Here is a 20778-nt window from a genome sequence, read left to right as displayed (position 1 = left end):
CAGCCTACACATATTCTCACAGGTGCACACAGTATGCTCTTCAAGGAAGCATGGATGATTACATGCTGAGAGCTTTTTAGACTATGCTGTAGAGGCCAATTCATTTGGTGAAACCCATTAACTATACAGGAGCTATGTTGCCTTGTAGCTTTCATCTTGGGCATTTTGTAAGACTCCAAACATGATTATGAGCGCTGGAGTCTGGCCTCAGAGTGCATACTGATCAGAGCCCAACTAGAAGTCTCACCACTAAACTAATTCATCACTGCTGAGTCAGAGCAGCAACATCCTCTTTTTAAACTTTGAAGAAGTTCTGTTCCACTTAACATATTTATGCTTGTAGTCATGAGCAATGTGTGTCAGCTAAGGCAAGACATTAAGGAGCATTTTATTTCTGTTTGTTTCTGAGGTTTCTTTACTTTTCTCGCAGTTGTAGAGCGTTCCATTTAACTATTCTCAGTGGCACAAAGTCTTTTGTGGGAGTTTTATTTTAAGGCATGCACCATAAATTGCCAAGTTATATACATGTGCATTTATACTGAGATATAAGAAACTTCCAAAAAACAAAAAAACCAATTAACTGGTTGCTGCTAGGCAGCTCAGTGCAAACGACAAATGAAGAATGCTGCAGTGCTACAAGAAACAGGATGGATCACCTATGTTGTTTGCAAAACCTCTTAACTGTAAATACCAGACCTAATTTTTACATATTAGGAACATCAAGAACCTCATGGAAAATAAAATAAAATGTAAGCTTAAAGTAGACTATTTTCAAAAGCTCCCTGATAGTGTCTGAACGGAGTATTTATTAAGGGCGGGTCTCTGCTTTTCAGAATCAAGGTCCCCTCAGCTCCCCTTAGATCCCTTAAAACAGAGTCTAAGAGGAGCTGTGTAACTATTTAGAGCTAACTCTGAAGATAAACAAATGCTTTTGCAGTGTTCAGTCACATGTCATATGTTTCAGTGCCTGTTTAAATGCAATAACCCGCCTTGGTTATTAGTGTTGGATTATTTCGCTTTTAAAATGTGATCTTTAAAAGTGCAACATGTAACTGAATAAAAGGTCAATGGAAGATAAATGTAACATCTCAACAAAAGCTTTGGTTTTTGGTATCTCATCACTTTACTTAACATTTATGTCTTTATTGTCTTAGAATGAACAATTTATATTTATTTGAATTGGGTCCACATACATGGCAGCTGTCATTTTTCTCCCATTATTTGCGCTATGGTGTCTCAAAATGGACAAACATCTTTGAGTATGAAGTAAGAATCCTCTGAGCAATAAAACTGCAATGCGAACTTTGTTTGATAGATGTTGAGAACTGTTTGAGATAAATAATGCCTCAAAAGCTATACAATAAGTACACAATCATATAAAAAGTAGTTACCTTGGGTACAGTCATTGCTACACCTGAGATCTCTGGATTCATTCATAGATGAAAACATGTTTATGTCTGGAAGAATTGTGGCATCTGACAAATGTGTTTTCCATTTGAATTTGTTATTTGTATCCCTATACATTAATTCAATGTTTGTATTTCTTACAAACTGTAACTTTAATGGTTTGAATAAAGAAAAACAATAATTTTACCTGTAGAATACTGAGAGTAAACAAATATTCTGATGGTTTTATAACCTTAAATACTAATATCATAGTTTAATATTGTTGTGGTTGTAGAATTACTGTTGTACAATATTAGTGAGTTGTCCAACAATATCACTTTGAACCAGGCGTTGGCGGCACTCTGGCAAATGTGAAATTGTATTTGAAGTATTGCTTTCTCTTTCCAAAAAAAAAAAAATCTTGTTCAGTTAATTGACCTTCTGCCTCCAAGCAAAAGCCATCCACTGTTTTATGTGGTGCATAAATTCAAAAACAGACCATTTTGTCTTTTTTTTTTTAATGGGAGGACAGGTTTTGAGTGTTTATCTCTTTCAACCATCACACAGTTTCATGTTTGCGCAAACCAACAAGAGAGGAAGAGAGTATTAATGCTGCACACAACCTGTGGGATTCATGCTCTTTCTCTCAGCGATGAGTTAAAAAAATAAAAATAAAGCAGCTTATTCTGCAATGTAAAAAAAAAAATCGTAAATATTTTTTTTTTATGCTATTAAGGTATAAGCTAGAGACTAGACATATATATATATATATATATATATATATATATATATATATATATATATATATATATATATATATATATATATATATATATATATCTCACAACAAAGCTCTAATTAATTAGGAACAATTAAGCACCAAAATGGAACTTAAACATTATTCATATTGACACATGTTCTGTAATCTGTGTTTCATGATTTTTCCTCTTGTGGAAATTTTAACACCACTTCTCATACTCATTGTGTTTCTGCATAGTGATATGCAACCACATAATGGTGTCACCATTGCACTTATTAGATGTGTGAATGACTTCTCACATAACAATAAACAGAGCAGAATCCAAAATAAAGGACAGTAACACATTGGTGGGCAACAATAAAAGAACAAATTACTGTACCACATATGGTGTCATTTGTTGTCCTTATCCTGTCACTCCCAGTGTGAACACAAAAGCTCCAGAAAGAACTGCCTGCAACTTTCACTTTTCAGTCAATTTGCAAACGAGAATGGACAGAATTCATTGGCAAATAGCTGTGACTGAACAGAGGACACTTCAGTGAACTAATCCCTTCAAGCACTGTGCATTTTGGAGGAAGTGGCAACCTGCCAAGTCTGGCCATTGAAGCTGCATTGCTATTGTGTCATTTTTTTTTACTGCAACACTGTTTGCTAACAATGAGCCCCAGAGGTTTGGCCTTTTGGAGCCATTACCATACATTACCATTATACTAGTGATCTTCCGCAGTAAGGCAGAAATCTTAGAAATTATGACAAATTGCAAGCAGAACTTTTTACTTCCAAGCATTAAAATTCCAGATTTACAATCATTAAAATACATAATTTGAATTTTATAGAGTTTACAAACCTGAAAGAAGTCATATTTACTGTGTTATTTACACAGCTGCAAAAAGCAAACTTTTACCGGTGAAGATTAAACCATTGCAAGGGGATCAAGGAGATGTTGATCCTCTTCAGTGAATATATAATCATTTGTCTTTCACATAAATAAGTGTAACAAGTTCATTCACAACTCTTTTGCATTTGAACTTGAAGTAGTGTTAAAGTATGTCTAACTTGTGCATCTTATTTTTCAGCCAGTGCTACTTGCTGCATGTTCCCACCTACCTTTTCATAGCCAAAACACAGATACACAGCTAAAATACTTTATTTAGGTACTAAACACAAAAAAATGAAAAAAAAACTCTTCTTGTTTACAGCAATGTAGGATAACCTCTGTGTAAAAAGAGTAATAGACAGCTATACCCTTCTATTACACATGGAATTGTAACATGTTTCCAGATTATTTTTACCATATATTTTTTTTTTGTTCTCCAAAACCAAATTGTTTTACAGTAAGAGTGTCTCCACAGTATGTGTGAAGCCAATTACCGAGATTGCCACTACTGGCTGAGTCATACTAACATACTGCGCTGTGCCATGTTTTCATTAGTTCAATCAGTTTCAACTCCACAGCCATGCCCTTCCACTTACAGTTGGCCAGTCCTGCAGATCTCTTTTTAGGAGTGCAGTCATGGGAGCAGATTGGTGGGCATGACAAGTGACACGAATACTAAGAGCGCCCTCGCATTCAGTCAGTCTGCCACCCAGGGCATCCTGTCTTAATCCCTTTGCAGAGACCAGACAGTGCCTTGGCAGAGTGCATTTGAACATGGAGGTCCCTGAAGATTATTTAACCCATACAATTATCATAATGGAGGCAGTATAAGGTAATACGTGAAAAGGAATTGAATTATCACTTGAAAGGTGTCTCTTTACCCTCTTGTCCCCCCCCCCCCTCCCTCCCTCCTGTATTGGTGAAGTGCAACGTTCTTCTCCTTACTTGAAATCAAAGCACAAGGAATGACTTACAGAAACTGTTTAATGTGATATTGTCTTGCAGAATAATCAAAGTAGTATGTGTATGTATGAGTGATTTTTTTTAAATAAAATTGCAGGAAAAAGAAGCATCTTTATAGATATCCTGTTACTCTATTAAGGATTTTTTGCACATCGTACATCACACTGTAATCTCACATTTTTTTACATGTGAAACCCTAAGCCTTTTCAACTCTTTCTGAGCTCCCAGAAACACTTTGGTGCTGAGGTTTTATTAGAAAACTGGAAGAAATACCCAGGAACCATGTTTGCATGATGCTAAGGAAGTGGCTAGCTATGTGTGAGTTCAGAATAAACAGCTGTCTGCCACTCCATCATTCTAGGACAGCAATTCGCCAGAGGGGGGGATGAAAGAACCATTCATGAGTGTTTAAAAAGAATGCAAAAGATAGCTCTGCAGTAAAGCTTGAGAAAAAAAGTGGGCTTTTCAACATTTGTGCATGTAAACATCTACTAGAACACAGCCAATGCAGTTATTTACCTGTAAATAAGCACAGAAGTGTATTGATTCTTTAACTTGCATATGTGTGCTGATTTGCTGAATTCAGCTTTACACCATTGTAAAGTAGTCTGCAAGTTAATTTGCACCATGGCTTTATGTTTGTCATTGGTTCTAATCAGATATGATCTAAGATTTGTTGAAGTGGGTTATTTCTTTAAAACCATTGTTAACGTTTTATAAAACTTAAACTAATAGGTCTCGATGGAAGTCAGACATCTTAAGCTGTCTTTACAGAAGTTTAAACCCTCATTCTTTTTTTTAATCTTCTGAAGAATTACAAACTTGTATCATAGCAATGTCATAGAAAAAAAAAAAAAAGTAACGTGATAATGGTATTCCTGGAGCCTGGGGCTCGTACCTAACCATCATTAGTCCATGGGCCAAAGTGGCTTTTTGACTCATAATTGTATTGCATTTCTCATCTGAAACAAGACAATGATTGTAAAAAGAAACAAAAGAAAGTATTTTGCTCTGTTTTATAAATGATATCACATCATGCCTGATGGTGAATTGAAATGTGCCAATGTTGTAGGTCGCGGTCCTCACAGTGATTGTCTGTCTGGCCACAATTCCAGATGGCACCTTGATTGCTCTATTCTGCCCTTCTTTTAATTGAATTTCTTTCATCAAAGAGTGGAGAAAATTGAGCCTGGTCATCTAAATACAGGATTATTTGCAAGAAAATTATCTTGCCATCTGGGAGTGCTGTCTTTCCTCAACCTCTGCTTCCCCTAAGGGGACCACAGAGGTGAGACTCAGGGCAGAGGGTCAACTGTACCACATCTTGATGATGACTAAAGTATGACTGCCTTTTCCTCGTTTCTGTACTGAGGCAATAAATTCCCATTCCCATTTTACTTACACAGGTGCTTCCTAGTACATCCTACATGTGTAAATATTTAAATGCACTTTTTTTTTCTTACCACATATTTGGACCATGCAGATCCTCTCTAAAACCTCTAAAGCTTACCATCAATATAGAGCCTTACTTGTAATGAATAAATTGATTGTAATGTGTGTAATCCAAAAGGAATTAGCTTAAGATGCAGTATGTCAGTAACACTTTAAGTTCTTTGGCTCTTTGTTTGTTTTTGTTCTTTAATAATTTCCTAGCCTGTATATTTACAATGAACAATGGAACCCCCACCCCACCCTTCCACCCCCCCCTCCCCTCCCTTTAAGGCTGAAATAAATCAAGGAAGCTTTAAGATAAGAACAAATCAATGAGTTGTATGTGCAAGCATTCAGCTTTAATAAGTCTGGATTGTCCCTGCAGTCCTTATAGTATCCTGCTCTCCATGGTTATAGAAAGCCTCTCCACCTTTTCACCAACAACCAAACATTTCATCATCACCCAAATGAGAGGAAAGACACAGCATTGTTCACTTTATTACCTTTTTATCTCAAAACTGTAGCCAAATCAGTATCCTGAAATTGTCTTTCAACAAGATATTGCAGAACGTGTTACAGGTTGTATTCCCCGTGCAATCAGGACAATGCAACCTTGTATCTACTAAAAAATTATCATAACTATTGTTCTGTTTAGCCTGTTGTACTGTGTGGTTTTGTCAGACTGCTTAGTTTCATCCCCTTGACAAAAAAATGAAATGTGGCTGCTGTCACATGCACAGAACAGATTTTTGGTTTAATCTATCCATGACTTTCAGGGCATTCCAGTCAATTAAGTAACCTTACATTAGTAAAGTGATTTCTACAAAGGGAACACCAAGGTCTTGTTTGCATCATTCTTTTTTTTTTCTTTCTTTTTTGTGATCTAGATTTCAGTAGATTGCAACAACGGTCCGTAATTCCTCTTTCTTGCAGATAAAATAAAGAAAAGGCAAAGAACACATTTTAAAACAGTCCCTGATTACGTACAATATGAAGTCTTTTTTTGATGACATTACTGCTGCGACGGCTGACCTGATGAAACCACCCAATGAAGAAAACAGGCAGATAGAAATTGTGTCAAGCTTAAATGGATAGAGAAAACGACAGATGTGATTATACCACAACCACTATAAACATGACACTAAACCGTGCATGTGACAGCTGGCCAGTCGTCCGAACAGCATCACACATGTTCCAGGCTTATTTAGTTTAAAAAATGGCTGGCAGGAGTGGTAGTCCACAAAATCTAAAGAGAATGAGAAACGCTCCGAAAACTCCCTTTTTTTTTTTTATCAATACAAGAACCATCATTTTATTCCTGTTTAAAGAATAAAAACTCTTTCTGAGAAGTCCACAGCCTCCTACAGTAGATTTATTTCCCCCACAGCAGCATTCACAGGACCGAGCCCAAAAAGGGGAGAAGAATTGTGTCTTCTCGGGTGGCGAGTGAAGCATTTCCAGTCTGTGTCAGTAATGGCAGCTAGTTATGATGGCCCTCTGTGCCAGATTTTAAAGCTGCCATGCCCCCATGCCCTCTGGGACTGCTTATGAGCATGCATACATGCACTAAAACAGCTGCTGGATAGAAATGTTTACAGTGCTGGGTTTAAAAGTCTTGCCTAATAAGGATAGAAGCACACAATTCACAGTTACAAAACTAAAAAAATAGCTTAAATGGCTTCCCCTTTCCTTTTCTAATCAGCTATGTAATGTTTTGTTTTATTGAAAATACTAATAAATGAAGATGAACAATACATCTCCCACACTGCAGCATTGGACATTTAAGAAGAAAAGTCACTACGATAAGGACAATAAACTCAGTTGGTCTGGATCTGATCTGCAGAGGATTATTTTATTTTTAGGCTGCTTTTAGTGAGTTTCAAAACTTATTAAGCCAGCAGTTGCTTTTTGATTATTCAGATGATGCTTCAGAATTTCAGAAAATGATGTCCATTAGAAAACATGATTATCAGAGGTCAAAAAAAGTCTTCATTCACAATTGTGAGAGTTTTTAAAGGCTGACAATGGATAGTATTTATCTTTTTTTTTTACTATCTAAATAGAGATGACAAAATTATTTCAGCTTCATTTATCTTCTCTTCAGCTGAATTTAAAGGGTGGTGCTTTTTCAGTCAAGCCTCTCTCCTGACTGACTAAGGTTTAAGACAGAACAAATGTAAAAAGAAATAATTTATATGTTTTCTGTGTTGAAGATTTACACTTTTCTTAAGAATGAATAGACTTTAAGCTGGTAGTTTCATATATGATGGGCAGGTCTAGTTATGGATTACAAAATATGTTATGAACTGTCCTTCTTCTTGAATTTGCAATTGTATTGTAAAGTTCTGGTTTGTTTTCCATGCATAAGCAAATATATTCGTCAGCAGCCGAGATTTATCATAATTCCACACACTGATACAACAGACTTGTCATCTATCTGCATCTCTGAGGCACGTTGTCTGCAGCCAGGCCTTGAGAGACGCAGATGGCCTGTGAGGTTACAACATCAGCACAAACGAGGTTAAAAAGAAGACATGCTACAAACGTATGCAAATGTAATGAATCCGTAATGTGATGAATGAATAAGCGAGATGCGATTCAGCTCATCAAACAGCCCTCTTAGTGGCCAAAGGCTTGTTTCTACACCATTATGAGAGTCTTTCCAGATTTCATATCACTTCTTACTTAACCCGCTCTATCAATTTCACACTCAAATGATTAACTGCAAATGATCCGCATCTGTCTAATCAACAACTCAACCTCATTTACTTAACATATATTTGAATACGTTATCTTCTCAAAATGTTACATTGCAAAATGGCTTTAGGTGTTATATATTATGTGTTTTTAAGGAATAGGAATAGTTACTCTTTAATAATATATTGTAGTTACTATATATTAATATGATGGGTAAATTGGACTGATGCTTTTGAATGCTAATGACATTTCGTGTGAACTGTGCAGGAAAATAAGAGTGAAGGAAAATAAAAAGTTACAACCCTTTTCTAAACATAAAACTTTTTTTTTTTTTGTCAGATTCTGCAAATGCAAATTGAGATGTTCATTTTTGTGCTAGAGTAATTCTGTTGTATATAAAAATAATCCAAATTCCCCATCAGAACGCCGAAGGGAAATGCTAAATATGCCAACAAGCTTAGACAAATATCAAAATCAAACAGCAACCGCAGAGAAAGTTACTCTATAATGCAACATTTTGTGCTCATTGTTTTATTCTCAAAGGCCTTTCATCTTCCCAAGTTAGATTTGTGTGAAGCAGTCTTCTCATATTTCTACAATTTACACTGCTAAACAGATTATTCTGCCAAAGTGTTCAGCTGCAGTTTCTCTGTAGGAATGCGTTTGTCTGCTTTTGTGCCAAGCTTGCTTCAGCGATGCGTGGGAATGTCCAACTTAGCACATCTCGCTGGTTGATATAAGACATTGCTCCTTCAAGTGCTCCATGCAGATTCTAATCAGCTGACATTGTAATTTAAATGCCCTGAAATACCCCTTTCCTAGTCTCTTTGTGCAACTTTATTGAAACATATGTTTCCCTGTGCACTTTTCAAACAAAGTCATTATAACAAATGAATTTGGCAAATCCCAGCTCTGTCAGACATAAAGCCAGTGGCTGCTGGTGCGGTAGTTGGGAAGTAAGGGTGGGTGTGTTTTTATGTTGCTGGCAGGATTTTAGATGTAAGCAGCTATTGCCTTCAGCGTCTCTGAATGCATGTCGAGAAAGGATAGATGAAATTAATCCATGCCGTGTTGCACCAACAAAGGAAGAAGCTTTTTTTTTTTCCTCATGCAATATATATGCCATTTCTTTATGTAATGAGGCATAAGGAGCTGTTAAAGTGTATTCACAGCAAATGCATTATGAAGAAGGCATGTGGCCAAAGCTTGAATTACTCTAGAAGTAGTAGATCCACACACTTGTCTGTTTAAGCATTCAAGTGGAAATGCAAACTGATATGTTTTATTGACAGCAGATAATCACAATCAGTGTGTTTGCCATGTCTGACATTTTCCTCTCTTTGGTGGCAATGTGGGGTTGTTGTAATTCCAGCCAGACTAAATGAGCTCCAGCCAGTGGGAGGCCTTATTCGATCTGATTCCCCTGCAGAGGCTTGTCTCTCTGCAGCTTCGCTCCATCACAGCTACCGTGGCAGCCTGGCTGGTGCAAAACCAAGCCAGGCTGCCACGGTAGCTGACGTAGACTCATTTCTTCTGATTAAGTCAGCCATTCATTCTCACCGGAGAGGATTTCCACCTCAGTTAACAATTTTTTCAGTTTAGAAAACACCTGTCATAGCACACTTGTTTGTCCTTGCGTTTGGGTTGACGGAAAGAGATGATTAACAGATAAATTCAGCTGTAAGAGCCAGAAACAGACAGGGAGAATATTTAAATCTGACGACTTAGCGTGCAAGGTTAATGTTTTTTTCTTTTTTTTTTTTTTTTTTTTTTTTTTTGATAGACCAGAGTGCCTTGCTCTTGGCAAAGACATAAACAGCACTGATGAATGGTGTTTGAATCACTTAACAGCACAGCTTGATACAACACTGTCACATTTTGGGCTTTTAGCACATATATATGTTTGTTATACTGCATGTATTGATTTATTTGTAGGTTGCCATTTTAAAGGCAGAAAAAAATGGGGTGATAGCAACACGTCAACACTGCAGAGTGGAAGTGGGAGGAACAGGCTGCGCTGTACGTGTATCATGCCCTCGATCTATTTTTATCATCCGCATACTCAGGCATATTCCTACACATGTTGGCCAAATATACAAATCTGTTCTAATTTAATCAGATTCAGGATAACTGTACTCGCCTTGTTTGTGGCTTACACTTATGTAACAGCAATATTAGACTTTTTCACACTCATAAACATCACCATTTTCCATGGATTAAAAAAAAGCACCATTGTGAAAGTAATAGACAATGTCCTGTACTGGTAGACTTTTCTGATTTTCAAAAAGCACTAATCCGTCATGATTTTGAGATAATATTTTATAAGCAACAGACGAACTAAAGAATAGTTTACAGAGTGAACGAGATAGTAATAATAGCACTATTTAATGTATTGTGTTATGATGTTTTGCGTCGATATTTGGACTGTTTGTCTCTCCACATGCACTAAGAAGAATGCTTTCGTAACTTAACCAAAGCTATTGACTTCATAACTCAAGCAGATTGCACAATTTCTTTTCAATGCTTCATGATGAAGCTTTTCTGTATTCAATAATTCTAGGCTTATGATTCCCATGAGAAAGAGGCTTATAAGAAATTATTTCACAGGTTCAGCTCCATTGGGAGGCACAGGCCAAATTTGTTTTTGTCTTTAGTTTTGGTCTCTTGTGTGAATCATCAACGTTTAGAATTGAGGGAGTTAGAGTTAGAGAAGAAATAAAAAGCTTGTTATATTCCAGAAACTGCTAATATTGGCAATCAGACTATCCACTCAGGACAGCTTGCACTTGGATTTTACTTTTCCAATGAATTTGCACAGACCTTCATAATGAAATATTTAGTTTTGGATATATCATCATTTGTAATTCATCAGAAGTGTAAAATTCTGCAAGCCCAAATACTAAATCCAATACATTTAAACACTCACACTCACACACACACACACACACACACACACACACACAAACACACACAAACCTATATAATCAATTCCATGCAATGGCTGAAAAAGTTTCATATTCATGTCATTGTGAATTCATAATTCCAAAATTGACTTTTTAGTCTTATAATTGTCTTTTTACAACAGCACTGTATTCATCACTGCTAACAAAACTTTCTCACCCCCTTTTCCTCTTTCTTTTCACAGAGAACACAAACACCAGATGAACTATGAATGCTGAACACAATGATCTCCTCCCTCCAGCGCCAGACAATGAGAGGTCGTAGGCTGAAGGGGGCATTATCCAACCCCCTCTTTGTGCTGCTTTTGGCCCTTCAAATCCTGGTGGTGGCTGGGCTAGTTCGTGCTCAGACCTGTCCTTCTGTCTGCTCATGCAGTAACCAATTCAGCAAAGTTATATGCACCCGTCGAGGTCTACGGGATGTCCCAGATGGCATTTCTACCAACACCCGTTACCTGAACCTGCAGGATAACCTCATTCAGGTCATCAAGGTGGACAGTTTCAAACATCTACGCCATCTGGAGATCCTGCAACTGAGTAAGAATCACATCCGCAGCATTGAAATTGGCGCCTTCAATGGATTGGCCAGCCTCAACACCTTGGAGCTCTTTGATAATCGACTTACGACAATCCCCAATGGAGCATTTGAGTACTTGTCCAAGCTAAAGGAACTGTGGCTACGGAACAACCCCATTGAAAGTATACCATCTTATGCCTTCAACCGTGTTCCCTCACTTCGAAGGCTAGATCTAGGTGAGCTGAAACGTCTCTCCTACATTTCTGACGGAGCTTTTAAGGACTTGAGTAACTTGCGCTACCTGAACCTAGGAATGTGCAACCTAAAAGAGATACCCAACATTTTACCTTTGGTTAGGCTTGAAGAACTAGAAATGTCAGGTAACCAGCTCACCATTATCAAGCCTAGCTCATTTACAGGGTTAGTGAACCTTCAGAAGCTCTGGATGATGCATGCCCAGATCCAAACCATTGAGAGAAATTCCTTTGATGATCTTCAGTCTCTGGTGGAGCTCAACCTCGCTCATAACAACCTAACTTTTCTACCCCATGATCTCTTCACACCGCTCCATCGTCTGGAAAGAGTTCATCTCCATCACAACCCCTGGAACTGCAATTGTGATATTCTTTGGCTTAGCTGGTGGCTAAAAGAAACAGTACCTGCCAATACCAGCTGCTGTGCACGTTGCCATACTCCCTCTGTCTTTAAAGGTCGCTACATTGGAGAACTGGACCACAGCTACTTCCAGTGTGATGTTCCCGTTATTGTTGAGCCACCCACTGACTTGAATGTGACAGAAGGCATGGGTGCTGAGCTTAAATGTCGTACAAGCTCGCTGACCTCAATCAGCTGGCTCACACCAAATGGTTCCTTAGTGACACATGGAGCTTACAAGGTGCGCTTGTCAGTACTAAATGATGGAACACTGAACTTTACTAGCGTCACAATGCAAGACACTGGGACTTACACCTGTATGGTTAGCAACACAGCTGGCAATATTTCAGCTTCTGCTGTGCTTAATGTCACTTCTGTGGAAAACAGTGGGGTGACCTATTTTACCACAGTCACCGTGGAGACCATTGAGACCCCTGGGGATGATAGCCAAACACCACTTCCCCCATTTGGCTGGGTGTCATCCTCAACCACAAAGGGTACTCCTGTTGCAACAAGGACCACAGAGCGAACTTATACCATACCAGTTCTGGATCCGGATGGAGACGGGGCCCCCAATAGCCTGGATGAGGTCATGAAAACCACCAAGATTATCATTGGCTGTTTTGTGGCCATTACACTTATGGCTGCTGTTCTGCTGGTTATTTTCTACAAGATGAGGAAGCAGCATAACCAACAGGACCCTGACGGCCCCGCCTCTTCCATGGAAGTTATTACTGTTGAAGAAGAGCTTGCAGGTGTTGCTGCTATGGAGAGACACCTATCGCTGCCCCCTCTGGAGCACTACAACCACTACAACACCTACAAGAGCACTTACCACCATCCTCCCATGCTCAGTACCATACACAACTCAGTCACACAGGAACCCTTACTGATTCAAGCCTGCTCAAAAGACAATGTACAAGAGACACAAATCTGACTTTAAATTTCTCAACAATGGACCAAAAACATGAGGATAAAATAACAGTTGATGCCAATCACGGCACTTAATCAGCATTTGGCAAAGGGACAAGGTGATACATAAAAAAGTGTCTTTACAAAAACAAAGATTATTTATTAAAAATATGTCTAGTGGCTAAATGAAGAAAAACAATTTGTGATAGCTTTTTAGCTCATTTTATTTCTCTGTGTAACACTGCAAAAGGGAAAGAATGGTTTATTAAATATGAATGTGAATACAGCTTGTGAAGCCACTATAGGTTTTGGCCCGAGATTAAAATTAATGTTATTCTTTGTTTTATTTTTTATTTTTTTAACCAAGACATTGCTTATTCACTTGCAAGTTAGTCAGCATACCGTCCAGTAATGATAAGTCCACTAAACATCAAAGATACTTAATATAAAGAGGAAGAAATGTGGGAGGGGAGTATTTTCCTCACCATTTCATTCAAGCTGTCAATCAATATAAGATTAGATCTTATAATGACACAGCTCTGGATTATATCACAGTGAAACCAGCATGCCTGCAGAGCAAAGCTACCAAATGACTAAATGTGCATTTCCCCCGTGGCTCCCAAACAACAGCCACATATCCTTCATTTTAATTAAGATTAAGGTCTTGGTCCCACTCCCCCTCCTCACATTTCTCTACACCCTTTACACTTAACCTTTTTCTTTCTAATCCTTCTCTCTTCTATTCAGTGCATATTCTCCTTTTTTCTAGTCAAGGCTTTTTCTCACTTTCTTTTTCTCTATATCTTCTCACCTCTTTGATTGTTCCTCTATCATGAGCTCAGGCACTTTGCTCACCCTTCGCCATGTCTCATTTGTTTAGCTTTATCCTCCGCTGTGTGCCACGCGACAGAGGAATATCGCTTAGGAAAATGATGGGGTGGCATAAGGCTGTGGTCTGCACCCTCCCTGTTAACCCGGTAATGATCTACGTCCACTCGGTGTCACACTACCTTACCATCACCCCAGGGTCACAAAAGCTCAGCCGCTGATAGTCCATCTGTTTGTACAGATAAAAAAAGGCAAATGAGGCTGCTTTGTAGTGTAGTACGACCCTGTCAGACAAATGCAGATGGGGCTAACGTCGTCAGTGATGCAGCTAGAAACCTGCAACAAAATAAGGGATGATAGGTTATAGCTCATTAATCTGTATCATCGGTTCATTTCCACTCTAACAGAGAAAGCTGATAAGAAAACAGCATGAGACTTTGTGCCTAACATCTAACAGGGGGTAGAGGCCTTTGATATTGAAGCGACCCCTGCTCAGTCTCATTTTGTTGGAGCAAAAACACACAGACACTTTGATGTTGCATCATTTATAGAGCATCAAAACATTGTCTCTCCTCCTCCTCCTGTCTGTTTATGCGCAGCTTTTTTTCATTTAGTCTTTCAAAGAGGAGGGCTTAAGGAAGTGGAAGGCAGGAATGAAAAGAGAAGAAAACTGGTTTGGGAAAAGGAGGAGGGGGCCGGGTGGGGTAGGGGTGGGGGTTGCGTGGCGGGGGGATAGACCCGCAACAGTCATGCGGGGTCTTCAAACAGAGATATTGCAGATAGGAGGGGAGAGAAGTGGAAAAATAGATAATAAGGAGGGAAAACTAGCCATCAGCCTGTCGCCATGGAAACAGTGACCTTGTGCAGAAAGTAAGAAGAGGTAGAAATGCCTTTCACTTTGGTCTCTGCGCAACAAGCATATTTTAATTTCCCACTGGCGAGTCCACAAATGGAACTGATTATCAACCAAACTGGCTTAATGAAATGTGTATTTACAGATGGGTTTTGATGAGAGTTGACCCACACATGATGTCACTTTGACAAGCACTGTTCAGTGTGAGTTGTTTGGAATTAATCACCTCATAATGTGAAAAATTGGACAACTTGGCTTTCCAGCAGCTCCATCAGCCTCCCTGCCTCTCATCTCTAGGAAGACTGCAATAGCTTTGGTAACAAAGCCATGTAGCAAAATCAAACTTCAAGCATTTTATTAATTTATTCTCATGTCTTCTGCCAAAAGAAAAGGAAATGATGAATAATAAAAGGGAAGTACAGACATGTTTTTAAAGACTGGTGCTGTTTGCTGAGGACAGATAAGCAAGTAAGAACACCTGAAACAGGAACAGCATCACAGTGAATGAGTTAATGTTGATGGCAGCAAGTAAACCATTCTTTCCCTCTTCATGGTTTTCTTTGGTTCAATGCTCAATTCCTTTTTATTGCTTTTGGTGGCCTGATGAATCAATGTTGATGCCGGCTACAGTAAAAGAAAAACAAAAAACAGCAACAACAACAACAAAAAAAAAAACTTCAAACTTTTTATGAAAAAAAGATATATATATAAATATATATATATTTGGGGGTTGTGAGTTATTCTGAATGAATGAGATATCTGTGTATTGGTATTTGCTTTAGCAGGATGGCTTATGCGGGGGATATATTTGAACAATGGAATGGAACTGACTGAAGACTGACATACAGAATGTTGGACTTGAAATACCAGCAGATTGAGCTTGATTTATGTGCAAAACCCATAGCCAAGGTGATCAATTCTTGTGTGTTATTCTGCCAACTGTCCATGTATGGGAGGGGGGGGGGGGGTGGGGGGGGGGGGTGGCGGGGTGGGGGGTGTTACTGTATGTGGGGAAATTCTCATTTTTGGAGAGAATAATCATCACATCAATAAATTTCTACTAAAAAAAGGAAAGAAAAAAAAACATATTTTGAAAACCATAATGTAAAAAAGTAAAACGAGAAAAAAAAAAAAAACTTCACATCATAATTTTACATGTGCTCCAATTGTTAAAAAAATACAAAAAAGCAAAACAAAAAAAAAAAAAAAGAAAGTGCTTGTAAGGAGTCCAGCTTAATTTCCCTGAGGATGATGTTCATTTATTGATACCTGAGATTGTAGTTCATACTGTACATGAATACAAATAAAAATTATGATTCTCTTTTTTTTCCAATAGATTTCGTGGTCATTAACAGAGAGATCATCACCCTCTTTGTTTCATTTGCATATGAACCTATGTTGCTAAAGTTTTTTCAGCCTTATTTTAATGGATCAGAGGAGGGAAGCGGGTCTATTAAGAGGAACAGGAAGCGTTCTTTCTGCATTACACATGGGTAGCCAGATTCTTTTATCTCATTTGAATCATTCCATCTGTCTGACAGAGTCATCTATTCATGCTGGCAAATCTGGAAATGTCTTAACTAACAGCACAAAGGACTGTTCCTGCTCTCTCATCTGACTTAAATGATGTCTAAAGAACCACACAGAAGTGTGGAGAACATTGTAATGGCAAAAAAAAAAAAAAAAAAATGCAAATCATAAAGAAAGGCTTCTTTTCATTATGACATCCAAATAGCACAAATTAGGTTGGAGTCACAATTGCTTTTTAGATTCCTCCATCGCAGTCACAAAGTATCCGTGAGATGGTTGCCCATCAAAATGTGGCAAGCAGAACTGGCTTCATTTAGATGCAACTGGCATTTATGGTCATTGCTGACAACTGGGATGTCAATTCCAATCTTGTAATTGATTCATTAGCTAAGTGATAAATTCATTGAGCCTCAATGAAATTATGTCTCATCCATTTCAAAATTCTGGAAAGTAACCGCACTGATTGTGAGGCAGATGGAGGCTGTTTTCACACACAGTGAAAATGATTATCATTTTCCGTGGTGCTGGGTTTAGATTTTATCATGGACATCTTTAGGAATATTAAGTAAACGGACAACATTTTTGATGTATCATGCTCAGATTCAGCTCTTTGTCTTAAATAAAAAGGCAAGTTGCTGTTTTTCTGAACATTGTTTTAATAAGGGGAGACAGAAGAAGAAAAAAAAATGGAACAAGTCTACACAGATGTCCCACATTTTCAAATTGTACTGAGAAAAACAAACAATGTGGTCATTTGCCTCTTAGATTTGTCATCTTTGTCCCTGCATTAAAATCATCTCGTCTTGTCAGTTCATAGTCAAGGCTTAGATGTCGGAGTGGCTGTGGCACACAGAGTACAGTAAGCGCACAGCTACTTAACAAGTGTCAGCAATGCACAGAGCACCTTGCAGATAAAAGGCAACAGAGGCTTTGAGTAGATAGAATAGTATAGATCTGAACAACATAAGAGGTTTCATGAATGCAGCCATGTTACCAGGCAGAATAACTAAACTAAAAACCAATTTAAAGGAGACAGAAAGTCCACTAACTATCATTAATTACAAACATATTGCATGGTTGTTCATGCAAAGCCTGACAACAATACTGGTAAACCAGTTTTATTCACCTCACAATCTTTCATGGAGTGTTTTTTTTTTATGTGTCTTACCAAAAGAAAAAAAATGTTTGGGACTGTTGGTATCACAAACACATGTTGCAATGTGACATCCCAACATTACCAGCTAATCTGATTTCTGTGCATAGCTTGAGGCATTCCTCCTGCCAGACTTTTCCCCTATTGCCTGTTTAATTAGTTGAAAATGCAAAGGTAATAGGTCTCTGGATAATGACATCAATTAAACAAACAAGCAATAAATAAATAATAACAACAGAGAAATGAAAATGGAGCAAACTATTGTTCTAGGAACAGATTTGTAGGCATCATTGTGTTACAGGGTTGTGTGATTTTTTTAATGACATTCACTGCCCTCTGGAAGAAAAGCCAGACTTCCAGATTCACTCTGGCTCTATTTGCTGCTATGAAAAATGAATGAAAATTTCCAAACAAATTATCAATTTTTCCTCCTTTGCTGCCAGAAGGGACACCTTCACAGACTTTCTGCTGTAGTGTGAGTATTAAAACTGTGATGTGACACATGAACACTATGTCATGGCAAACTTTAATTGATAAATTTACATTTTTTTAGATGAAAGAATGCAATTATCTGGTTTTTTTTTTTTTTTTTGGTAACAATAATTTTACTGTTGTGAATACTGATGGTGCTCAAGGGCTATTTTCATTGTTGGCATTGTGACAAAAGCCATTTTATCAGTGTTGAATAGTTTGACGCATTGTTTGGATTCAGGTGTGGAGGATCAGAGCTGAAGATGTGTGCAGCTAAGCACCGCATTCAAGCTTCATCATTTCTTCTTTTTATAAATCACACACCCCAGGAAACATGATAACTTTTTTTCCGTTCTGGGACATGCTGTGCAGACTCTCAAAGAAAATTATGGACTGCACAAAGACATCCACATTATATCTATGAACCTTTGTAGACTTGGACAGATAATGGAATTCATTACACATGTTAGCATGTCTGAAAAAATAGACCCTGGCATTTAAAAGAACAACTATATTTATATCCATGTCTATTTGGAAGAGTGATGCAGTTCCTTATATAAAATAAGACTGCTCCATACCAACCAGAAAACCCATTATATTTACGCTGCTTATTCTTTTAACTGTGTATTTTTGTTGGGTCTAAAATACACAAAATGACCAAATCAGTTCCTTCTATTTTCAAGCTTTAATAGTTTCCTTTAAGAAAAGCTGTGTTGAGGGAGTTGAGTTCTAAGAGACAAGACAGCCAGGTTAAACAGCCCACCAGCAAGCTGTGAAACAGATGGTTTCCCACTTGACTGCTGTTGTCCATAATCAAGCATCTAATACCACCTGTTACACATATTAACAGTGGACAGAGAGGGAAAGAAAGTGAGAGAGAGAGAGAGAGCGAGAGAGAGATAGTACTACCAGTACTTTTCGACAAACTGGAAGTTATAGGGTAGACTCTGAAATGTGCTTCAGGCTTGGTTACCAAAAGTCATATCTGCACACAGGGCATACATGCACAGCATGTTATCAGCGTACTAACAGCAGCTTTGGTGCTCTGTATGAATACTAGGAGGCATTATGTCATGTCACTAAGTTGAAGGTCAGTTGCATTTTGGATGCAGTCAGAGCCTAACACACCATGAGCATAGTTATAACCATAAAATGCAGCAAAACAGGATTTTAGTTTGGGATATGGCAACAAAGATTAACTTTGCAAGCCCTAGGGCTATTTTCAAAACTTTCTCCTGAAATATCCTCAAATTTAGTCAGTAACAGCTTTTCAACTTTTTGGCAAAATTAAAGAACCTTGAGCGTTGTGGATAAGAGGCAGGTTAGAGAGTTCTGAAATACAGTAAGTCTCCATTTCCTCATCACAAGGTCAGCACGAGAGCTCAAGCATGAGTTGACATTCTTTAATTTTTCAAATGCGAAACTATGAACTGGACAAATAGCTGCTTCACCACTACGAAAGTGAATCTATGTTTAAAAGATATAAATTGGCTTTAAAGCTGGAGTTTGATGCAGAAATTGTGAAGGCCAAGCAGGTCCCCATCAGTCTTTAGTAAACATCGTGTTTAAAGATTACTGAGCTCGCAGAGGCTGGGGCTTAGGTGTTACATCTGCAGGTCTGTTGAAACCATGTTTGACAGCTGGCACAATCTTAATGTTCAGCTCCATGACAATTTCCCTGCTGAGGAAAGTCAGCAGCATCGTAAAATTCAGTTGGACTGAATCTGTCCCTTCCTCCCACTTTCTCTGAGGAGTGTGATTATTTTGCTAAGTTCACCTCAATGAGGCAGACATTTTAAGTTACACCTTGTCAGGGAAAAAAATATAGTCCCCATGAAAATCCATTTGCCCCTTCATGTTTATGCTTTTACCTTGAAAATAGAAGGTAAAGGGAAATACCTTTTTCATTTTTTTAACAAGGATGGTTCAAAGTAATCATTACTCTCAGATTGGTGATTCAGACGCTTTCTTAAATGACAAGTTCAAGCCAAAATCTACTGAGAAAAGCAATATGTTACTTTAAATGAGAGACTGAAGTACATTTCAGACAAAGTGTAGCGACAATCTAACAAACTGTTTGATGGTTGTGTTAATTCAGTAGTATGGGTGTCACCTGTAATGCTGGTTTTGAGGTTGGAGTAATGTGGAAAGTAAAAAAGTGTGCAGATTTTAAGGGTGTGTTTTGATGGGTGTTTAACTTGGCTCATCTGCAAGGAGTAGCTTCTGAACTGAAAGGTTTTCAGACTACAGATAAAAAACATTTCACCTAAAAATGCCAATCTAATCATATTGGACTGCACTCCACATCAGTTCAGTCAAATACTGGAAAAAAAATATTTTGTTTAAGTTAAATGTTGCAATTAAAAACTAACCAAGTGTTTTAAGAGATTTTAGAATCTGGTGCAAAAAATTTAAAGTTCAATTTAGGATAAAATATATTTTCTGGGGCTGCACGGTGGCGCAGTGGTTAGCACTGTGGCCTCACAGCAAGAAGGTCACTGGTTCAATCCTTGGCTGGTTTGGTCAGTGGCCTTTCTGTGTGGAGTTTGCATGTTCTCCCCGTGTATGCGTGGGTTCTCTCCGGGTACTCCGGCTTCCTCCCACCATCCAAATACATGCATGATAGGTTAATTGGTCACTCTAAATTGTCCCTAGGAGTGAGTGTGAGCGTGAGTGGTTGTTCGTCTCTCTGTGTGTGGCCCTGCGATGGACTGGCGAGCTGTCCAGGGTGTACCCTGCCTGTCGCCCAAAGCCAGCTGGGATAGGCTCCAGCTTCCCCGTGACCC

General features: G+C 38.3%; 1 protein-coding gene across 1 annotated transcript; it reads left to right on the top strand.

Annotated features, from left to right (window-relative positions):
* Positions 1 to 11286: 11286 nt before the first annotated feature.
* On the top strand, positions 11287 to 13182 carry lrrc4cb (leucine rich repeat containing 4C-b; the record flags this gene model as incomplete). Its single annotated transcript, XM_079244725.1, has 1 exon — positions 11287 to 13182. The coding sequence occupies one exon, from the start codon at positions 11287 to 11289 to the stop codon at positions 13180 to 13182; it is 1896 nt and encodes a 631-aa protein (XP_079100851.1).
* Positions 13183 to 20778: the final 7596 nt, after the last annotated feature.

The sequence above is a fragment of the Telmatherina bonti genome, assembly GCF_933228915.1.
Source record: "Telmatherina bonti genome assembly, chromosome: 1".
NCBI classification, from domain to species: domain Eukaryota; kingdom Metazoa; phylum Chordata; class Actinopteri; order Atheriniformes; family Telmatherinidae; genus Telmatherina; species Telmatherina bonti.
Note: the sequence above shows the minus strand (reverse complement) of the source record. Positions and strands in the feature narration are given on the sequence as shown.